This window comes from Pipra filicauda, unplaced genomic scaffold, assembly GCF_003945595.2.
Source record: "Pipra filicauda isolate LSUMZ 115617 unplaced genomic scaffold, ASM394559v2 scaffold90_size2875636_pilon, whole genome shotgun sequence".
NCBI classification, from domain to species: Eukaryota; Metazoa; Chordata; class Aves; order Passeriformes; family Pipridae; genus Pipra; species Pipra filicauda.
The window spans coordinates 1,182,283-1,191,261 of NW_024105098.1; the positions used below are offsets into that span (position 1 = coordinate 1,182,283).

General features: G+C 46.7%; 1 protein-coding gene across 3 annotated transcripts; it reads left to right on the top strand.

Annotated features, from left to right (window-relative positions):
- The first annotated feature begins 121 nt into the window (after positions 1-121).
- On the top strand, positions 122-8,945 carry ING5 (inhibitor of growth family member 5). 3 transcript variants are annotated; one of them, XM_039391174.1, is made up of 9 exons: positions 122-240; positions 830-901; positions 1,604-1,770; positions 3,087-3,198; positions 4,099-4,192; positions 5,431-5,566; positions 5,724-5,785; positions 6,382-6,450; positions 8,628-8,945. In XM_039391174.1, exons 1-8 carry the CDS (start codon positions 204-206, stop codon positions 6,422-6,424), a joined length of 723 nt encoding a protein of 240 aa, XP_039247108.1. In that variant the 5' UTR covers positions 122-203; the 3' UTR covers positions 6,425-6,450; positions 8,628-8,945. The 3 variants fall into 3 exon arrangements, with proteins under 3 accessions (XP_039247108.1, XP_027580571.1, XP_027580572.1); XM_027724770.2 differs by having other exon boundaries at positions 6,382-8,945; XM_027724771.2 differs by lacking the exon at positions 122-240 and adding an exon at positions 590-696 and having other exon boundaries at positions 6,382-8,945.
- The last annotated feature ends 34 nt before the right edge of the window (positions 8,946-8,979 follow it).

Consider the following 8,979-nt stretch of genomic DNA (forward strand, 5'->3'; position numbering starts at 1 on the left):
GCGCCGCGCCGCCCCGCCCCCCGCCGCCCCGCCCCCCGCCGCCCCGCGCCGGCCAATGCGCGCCCGCCTCGCCCCTCATGAATATGCATAACGCGCGCCGCCGGCGGCCAATGGGCGGCGGGCGGGCCGCGCATACGGGATGAGGCCGCGGGCCTGGTCATGCGGGGCCGGCGCGCGGCGGGGAGCGGCGCGCGGGCCGCAAGATGGCGACCGCCATGTACCTGGAGCACTACCTGGACAGTGAGCGCGGGGCGCGGGCGGCGGGGCCGGGGAGGGTGGCGGGGGGGCCGGGGCGGGGGCCAGGGCCGGGGCGGGGGCGGCGCGGGTGGAGTTGGGACGGGGACGGGGGCGGCGGCGGCGGCGGCGCGGGAATTAGAACTGCGCCACGGGCGGTGCGGGGGGCGGGGCCGTCGCTAGACGTCATCAGCCGGCGCCGCGGCGCGTGCGTCATCGGCGCGCGCCGGGGAGCGGGGCCGTGAGGGGATGGCGGCTATGGGGGTTCGCCGGGCGGGGGAATCCGGTTCCTACACACACACAGCGGGCAGGGGTCCGCTCACACCCCTCAGACACACACGCACACACACACACACACGCAGTGGGCAGGGGGTCCCGGGCCGCTGGTGCCGGGCCGGTGCCGGCCTGCGAAGGCCCGTGGTCTGGTGCACAAGCTCCGCTGAGGCGAACAGCCGGCTCACGGTATGTGACTCGCAGGATGGTTTGGGTTGGGAGGGACCTTAAAGCTCCTCCCATTCCAACTCCCTGCCACTGGCAGGGACACCTTCCGCTAGACCAGGTCGATCCGAGGATTTATTGGTATTTTTAATTGCAGGTATTGAAAACCTGCCGTGCGAGCTGCAGAGGAACTTCCAGCTAATGCGGGAGCTGGACCAGAGAACAGAAGGTGTGTTCAGGTATTTTGGCAAGTGAAGGCACAGGGAGTCTCACCTGAAGGATGGGAAGAGCCCAGGGGAGACTGGACTTTAGAGGATGTGTCTCCCCTTATTGCTTTTCCTTTTCTCATCCCGAGGGCTCTGCAGTGTTTGTTTCTTCTCTATGAGGGCTGCAGCTCCCAGGGCTTGGTTTTGTGTTCAGCCCTGGAGTTTTACTTTGTAGCTGTGTGATCACTGTACCTGATGACCCCTTGGAGGGTCTTCCTTGCACACATTTCTGTGTCTACCAAGTCCTAGGTTGCTGTGTGCTTTACAGGACCATTTTCTTTTTCCTTTTTGAAGCTTTTGTTCATATTTGGCTGCACAGTAAAGACTTTCAGTTTGAACCATTAGAACAGTAAGTAACTGTGCAGCAAACAGAATATTCTGCATGTGGGAAGAGAGGGTGAAGCCATGGGTTTGGTTTCTGATCTTAACTCTGAATTAACCCTTGAAGTTGCTATAAAACACTTGAAAAAAGCAGAATCACACCACAAGTGTTGAAGAGCGAATACCTTTGACTTAATTTTTTTTAATTGTTTTTAAAAAGGAAAATACGTTGAGGAATTGAGGGGAGTCTAAAAACTCTCAGGAAGTGTCTCCTAAATACCATAGAGAAGTAGAAGAGCCAAAATACCTGCTTTGGAAGACAACTCTCTCCCTTTGCCTTTCAGATAAGAAAGCAGAGATCGACAGCCTGGCCGCAGAGTACATCGAGTCAGTGAAGAACATGCTGCCTGAGGAGCGAGTGGAGCACCTGAAGAAGATCCAGAGTGCCTACAGCAAGTGCAAGGAGTACAGTGACGACAAAGTGCAGCTGGCCATGCAGACCTATGAGATGGTGAGGCTCTGGAAAAACGGGCACGCTCTGGAGGGGTGCACGTGGAGGCACTTCCACCGCATCAGCTTCTCCTGACGTATCTGTTTTGTTGCTTAAAGTCTTACTGAAACAAATTATTGGTTCTCAAGCTTAGTTTCCTCACTGTTGCCATTCCCAAAAAGCACCTCCTCCTGTGACACTGGGCTTTGTGCCAAGAAGGCTTCTCTTGTGCTGAAGAATTAATGAGTTTATCTCCCTTGGAAGTTGCTCTGTCCGTAGTACCCGTCTGCTGTGTGATAATGCCAGAGAATTTTCCCCACTCCCTCCTCCCCAGCAGCTCCTCTGTCACCTGATAATTTATTTGGGGCTGGTCTTGGTTGCAAACAAGGTTTTTTAAGTCAACTGCAGTACTTTATTGTGGAGGAATGAAGGAGATCTGCTCCATTGCCTTGGTTTATTGGACATCGAAATTTCCTCGATGAACCTTGTGGGAAAATCCTGTTTCTTAAGATGTAGCTTTCCACTTTTTTATTCTTCTGCTCCTACTCCTGTGACCCTGTAGCTGCCCCTTGAGAATTCTTATCTCTATGTGTTTTACCCCCTGGATAAAACTCGAGGGAATCCTTCTGACTGTACCGTGTGTGTGTTGTCCAGCATGTGGAGATGCTTTGGGTTGTGCTGCATCTACAGATGTTTTCTTGCCCTCAAACACTTCAGAGAAGGAAACTGTCACAGGAATATCAGTGGCCTAGATAACTGGCCAACTAATTTGATGACAGAGTGTTGCAGTGGCACAATTTGGGGGCGGTGGCCTAAAATACCTTTGCTACATCCCTGTTGTGTAAGTCACATTGTTGCAGCCAGGGTAGTACAAGGTACTTTAATTGATGTGCATTGATTTGATATTGGGGATAGTCAGTTTCTGCTTGTTTTTATTACTATATTTCTTTAATTAGCATGACAGTGTAATACCAGGGGAAAAAATGAACTTATCCACTCGATGCATTTCAAGGGCAATATTTGAATTGTGAAAATTGTAGGGCCTAACAAAGTTATTTTTAGTACCTCTCATCGTGTTTTGTTCTGCAAACAATTAGCCCGAGTTCCTTTAACTCTCCCTTATGTCACCTCCCTTTCTCTTTGCCCTGGAGGGATTGGGTCCCCTTGCTTTTCAACTCGTTTTCTCTCCGCCTTCGTTCGCTCCGTGTGTGCCATTTCCCTTTTCCCACACTCTGTTGGTGGTGATAACAGCCAAGCCTTAGCCCTTCCTGTTTTCGTGTGGGGCTCTTTTTGGGGTTTTTCTTTGTGGCTGAGTCTGTGGTTTCCCCTGGGTGCAGGTGGATAAGCACATCCGCCGGCTGGACGCGGACCTGGCGCGGTTCGAGGCCGATCTCAAAGATAAACTGGAAGGCAGCGACTTCGAACCCCCTGGATCTCGGAGCCTGAAAAGTGGGTAAACTTTATGCAATTGTGAGAGCCTTTTCCAGCACTGCAGGAAGGCCGAGATGTTAAAATAGGCCCTTATTTCTGGAAGAGGGAAAGAAGTGCACCGTAGTTGCTCTGCTTGGCTTTAATGCTCTTCAAGATATTTACACTGGGCAATAGATAAAGAGGAATGTAGTGCTGGGATCAAACTTGGTGTTTCACAGATCACCCTGAGGTTGTAAGGAGGGAGCTGGCCAAGGGGCAACTGACTGTGCCAAACCTGCACTGATGTGTGTAAAGGTGTGAGTTTCAAGCTTGATCTGTTACTGAGTAAGTTCTGTGCTCTTTTTGAAGGGAGATTTGCCTATTTTCCTCCTTTTACCAGAATCCGAATACTAATCAAGCTGTAAAAAAGCAGGAAAAATTAGGAGGTAAAGGAAAATACCATTTTTTGTAGTGTAGACTGAAATCTTGTGTGATTACAGTGACATTTGAGAGTGAATAACAGCAGCACAGCACAACTTTATGCCTTTCAACTATGAAATTAAGGGTAAGAGCAGGGAGGTGGAGATAAAAGTTACTTTAGTTATTGAGTAACCTATTAACTGTTTAAAAATGCACTGAGATTTAAAAAAAATACTGCCAGTCTAATCAAATGTGATGCTGTTTATATCTTGTGCTAACACACTGCAGTGCTTTAATTGCCAAAAGAGTTTGGGGCTCAGTTTTACTTGCTAATTTGGTTTATTTGTGGCATAAAAATGAATGTCAGAGTCAGCATATTCGATTACAGATGAAATAAGGATTGTTGAATTCCATTTGAAATGAGGATTTCGAGACAATAACCGCATCAAAAGAATGACACCCGGGGATGTCTCTGCCACTCAAATAGGCTGAAAAGATGGGGCTGTTTTTCCTTTCTAGAGGGACGAAGTCAGAAAGACAAAAGGAGCTCTCGTGGCCGAGGCAGGAGGACATCTGAAGAAGATACACCAAAGAAAAAGAAGCTCAAAGGAGGGTAAGGCAGAGCCAGGCACAGCTTTGGGATCTTGTGCTTGACACTTCATGAATTTTCCACGGGGTCGTGTTACCCTATTTATGACTCGTGTCCGGATGGTTAGAGTGTTCTGCTCTTACACCATTTCATTACTGTCCTGCTTGGGACGAGCCAGCTTTGTTAATTAACTCCTTGGTTGGCATGTGGAAGCTCAGCATGCTTGGAACACTCTGACTGGAAGGACAAGATCAGCCCCTCTGTTGCTGTTGGCAAGCTGAGAGAAAATAGCTTTGATTTTTGTCACATGGCTATTTTTAACAGTGGCTTGGCAGGGTGGTAAAAAGAAACACTTGTCCATCAGGACAGAAACTGATGTTGTATTGTTGTTCTAGAAATCTTGGAGAATTTGGGGGAGTGTTTTCAAAGGATCATGTCCTACATATCCTTGAATAATCTGATTCGGTTTTGGGAAGCAAGGAGGAAGGCATGTCCCCTCTCTGTGATGTGATTTGTATTAAAGGGGCTTTGTTTATTCTGATACTTTCAATTGGTTAAATGGTGGGGCAGAAAACTAAAAATAGTTCCTGTGAACTGCTACTGACATGTCAGCACATTCCTGGCAGAGCAAGAGGGTTCACTCATACCTGACGATGAGAAAATAATGTATATTATTATGGGGGGAAAAAGCCCAAACAGGTTATTCTGCCCACAAACAGGAGTGATCTGTATGATAATTTTGTTACTTTAGTCACGGCATCTACAAGTAATTTTCTTAATCCTTTATAGTCATACTGTGATCAACCTATTTTATTATTTTAATTATTGGATAATATGTGATAATATAATTTAAACTCTAAAGTAGGGTGAGTGTGGTTTAGGGAAGATAATTGTAAAGTACTAATTTTCCTGAGTGGGACTCAGATCTTTGAACCCCAAAATGGTTTGGGTTGGAAGGGACCTTAAAGACCATCTTGTTCCAACCCCCTGCCATGGGCAGGGACACCTTCCACTATCCCAGGTTGCTCCAAGCCCTGTCCAACCTGACCTTGAACACTTCCAGGGATGGGGCAGCCACAGCTTCCCTGGGCAACCTGTGCCAGGGCCTCACCACCCTCACAGAGAAGAATTTTTTCCCCAAATTCCATCTAACCCTCTGGAAGTGGGAAGCCATTCTCCCTTGTCCTGTCACTCCAGGCCCTTGTAAGACAGTGTTTCCTGCAGCTGGGAATGTTTTGTCCTCACTCTTTCCTTGCCCACAGGTCTGAGTTTGCTGATACCATCCTGTCAGTGCATCCCTCGGATGTCCTGGACATGCCAGTGGATCCCAACGAACCCACCTACTGCCTGTGTCACCAGGTGTCCTATGGGGAGATGATTGGCTGTGACAACCCAGATGTAAGCACTGGAGATATGGTTTATTTTTGGATATTTGCAGTATCCCAACCCTGTGGAATCTGAGGAGGGGGCCCTTGCTCTGTCAGATCATACCAAATGACAGGAATGTTTGTGAACCACTAAGCATCTCTTTGGGTTTTTCCTTTCTGTTTTGCAGTGCCCCATCGAGTGGTTCCACTTTGCCTGTGTGGACCTGACAACCAAACCAAAAGGGAAATGGTGAGTGTGACAACATACAGCTTTGGGATTTTTATCAAGCTGCAGTTTGCCTCAACAAGAATTAAAATGACAACAAGAATTAAAACCCCATTGTGACCCTTCCTGACAGAGGAGCTTTGCTCTTCTCATCAGAAGGTTTGCATCCTCTATGACTGGGGATTGTGTTTGAGAGTAGAAGGTACAAAGGGAACCTTCTTTCTAAAATCCATTTCCATGGGAGTCTTGGGTTCTAGTGGGAGCAAAACTGCCTGTCAAACAGAGCAGGTTTTGACCTGAGGTTTGTGTAACGTGTACAGGTTACAGCTGAGGTTTGCTGTGTTGTCACTAGTTGTGGCTCTGCTTATAATTGAGAGACATACATTTTTTTCACTTCTGGAGGCAGATTTTGAAGACTTGTCAGGGTTTTACTTAAGTATGTGCTCATCTTGGGAAGAATCATGGACTTGATCTGTACTTAGATTAAAGCACTCCATTAGATAAAACTAAGTAACAGTGTACCTGTCAGAAACAGTCTTAAGTGTTCTCTAATAGTAAAAGCAGTTCTTGGGCTCTGTGCTGTTAATTTCAGGAGCTAATTAGTCTCTTTTTCCCTGTAGGTTTTGTCCTCGTTGTGTTCAGGAAAGAAAGAAAAAGAAGTAAGGAGTAGAGGAGAATGCACCGCCGAGGCAAGAAGAATTTAATATATTCCTTTATTCACGTTGCAATATTACCTTTGATTATTTTTTGTTAATCTGCCCTCCATCTTTTTCCGGTATGGTATTTAATTATCCAGTGGCCAGTTGTAATTCCTGTTCTTTCATAAGAAAATGACTTTGGGAGGGAGTCCCAAATCCCTTTGCCACAGAGATTTTATTTATGTTACTCTTGCACAGTAATACTGAGAGGGTGTTGCCTTTCCTGGCTGTTTCCATTTCCCTGAAGATCCTTTAAGTACCTCACTGTGAAGATGAAACCTACAGTATTCTTGGAGAGAGAGAGAAGGTTGGATTTATTCAGAAAATAAGATGAAGGCCTGAATTGTCAGCTGTGACTGCCTGTGTGGGTAAATCAGGAAATCAGGTTTTAGGGAGAGGCTCCATGAGGACACTGTGTTTGTTCCCATGATGGTGTGGCTCTGCTCTTGGAGAAGGGCACTCTGGAATGTTCTGTTTTTTTGTTGGGCCACATTTGCATGTTCTTGACTTCTTTAAGCTGCCTTTCAGATGATGAATGTGAATCCTTGGGTTGACACAGTGTCAGTGGCTGCGTGGAAGGGAGAGAGAAAATCAGGAGTAGGAAAGCAAAAGTCTTTGTTTTCTTACTTCCTCTGAGTTACAGTGGATGCAGAAGTTGAGGGGGGACCAGAGATAAGTCTTGTCTTTATATCTGTCTCCTGCATTATGAGGTTTACCTGCCTACAATGAAAGATGTAGTGGGGAAGGACTGTTCTGCTGGTGGAGGGGGGAAAGAAAAGCCCCCAACTCCTGAAGTTTGCTGGCCGTGGTCCCTGAGGGGTGTTGGCTCTGTGCAGGGCTGTGAGCTGCTTTCCTTACCAGTGTGCAGGAGCTCTTGGAGACTGCTGCAAAGGCATGAAGAAACTTCCAGATAAGCTTTTCTTCTGCTGAATCAGCAGTACAGGAGATTAAAAACACTTCTCAGATTCTGGCACCTGTTTTCAAAAGGAAAAAGGCTTTTCCTGTTTTACTGAGCCTCTTAATCATGTTTTGCAATGAAGAAAAGTGGAGCACAGCCCCTACCACTCCTCCTCCCCTCTGTGGGACTTTGTGCCTGCTGCTGACATAGAGGAAACCTCTCAATCCCGAGGCAGCTTTTCTGTGAACATTTGGATTTATTGCATCTCCACTGGGAAAAAAATGCCCGTCTCCAGGGTCCTGTCATTTAAAATAAGTGTGATGTTGCATGTGGCTTCACTATGTTACATCACAGAGAGGTGAAATTTTCATAATCCTGTTTATGAGATGATGAACATTTGTCATTGCTGCCATGGAATAGCACCTGGAAAGCAGGCAGAGGAATTAAAAACAGAATGCTGGAGGGAAGGAGGAGGGACAGCACAGGCACACAAACCTGAACTTAGAGGTGCAGCCAGCCCTTGTTTTCTTTCTGCCTCTTTATGAGGGCAGATCTGTGATACCTCATGAACCAGCTTGTAATCCAGCCACCAGTGGGTGGGAGCTGCAGCTGCTGCACTGGATTCATCCGGAGCGTTGCTGTGTCCTGATGACCTGTGTTGATGGTGTTTCAGGTTTTATTTTCCCCTTCCATCCAATGGTATTTATCTGTTGTTTTTTTTTTTTTTAACTTTTTTCCTAAGGCTTTGTTGGTAGTGGCATCACCATAGATTAAGCATTTGATTTGAAACAGTCTCAGAATTCCACTCTGGAGGTCTTGCTGAAAGCATGCCCTGAGGGAAGAGAGCAGCTCTGCGTGAACCTGTGTGGAGCTGACCTCCCTCAGCTCCAAAACACATTTTTAGAAGTACCTTTGGGGCTTGGAAGAGCGTTTTCCACTTTAACCAGCAATGCAAAAAAAAGGAAAACAAGCTCTAGAAGGTAGAGCCCTCAAAAGGATGGATGATTTGCTAGGAATGATGTGAGGTACAACATTCTCCTCTTCTTTGCATTGTCTCTGATGTGTAAAGCATCTGAGATCTGATACCAGCAATAAATTCTCCCATTGGGAGCACACCAGTGCAGGGCTTGGATGGGCTCAGGAGTGTCTCCTGCCCTCTTTACACCTGGTTGTTGAGAATTTTTTTCTTAACAACTCCTTGTAGACAGAAATATCAGTAGCCTTCGCTTTTGCTTACTAAAGGATTTAAATCTGACTCTTGAATGTACAGCGTTAAATGTTTCCTGGAGGAAGGGTGACCCCTGAAGGAATGTCCCGCTAAAGATTGCCCACCCGGGGGCTCAGCTTTACCACAGCTCACCCAAACCGGAGGCCGAAACTTCAACCCAAAAATCCTACTTTTGTAACAGAATTAAGACCCGTAACCGAAAAAAAAAAAACCAAAACCAACATAAACCTTTTTTTTTTCCTTTCTTAACGAGAAAAAAGAAATAAGGAATGTAAAATTTAAAAACAAATGTATATCTGTATTTTTGGATCTTGGAGATGATGGATTATATTATAAAATAAAGTATTTTTGGGAATAAAAGGTGTGAGAGGAATGCGGGGGCGGGGGGGGGGGG

What these genes read in the sequence shown, in the direction of transcription:
- ING5 (XM_027724770.2), top strand. Translation starts at nt 204, where the DNA reads ATGGCGACCGCCATGTACCTGGAGCACTACCTGGACA. An exon ending in CCTGGAGCACTACCTGGACA is followed by an intron (nt 241 to 829) that starts GTGAGCGCGGGG and finishes TTTTAATTGCAG; the next exon opens with GTATTGAAAACCTGCCGTGC. An exon ending in GCTGGACCAGAGAACAGAAG is followed by an intron (nt 902 to 1,603) that starts GTGTGTTCAGGT and finishes TTTGCCTTTCAG; the next exon opens with ATAAGAAAGCAGAGATCGAC.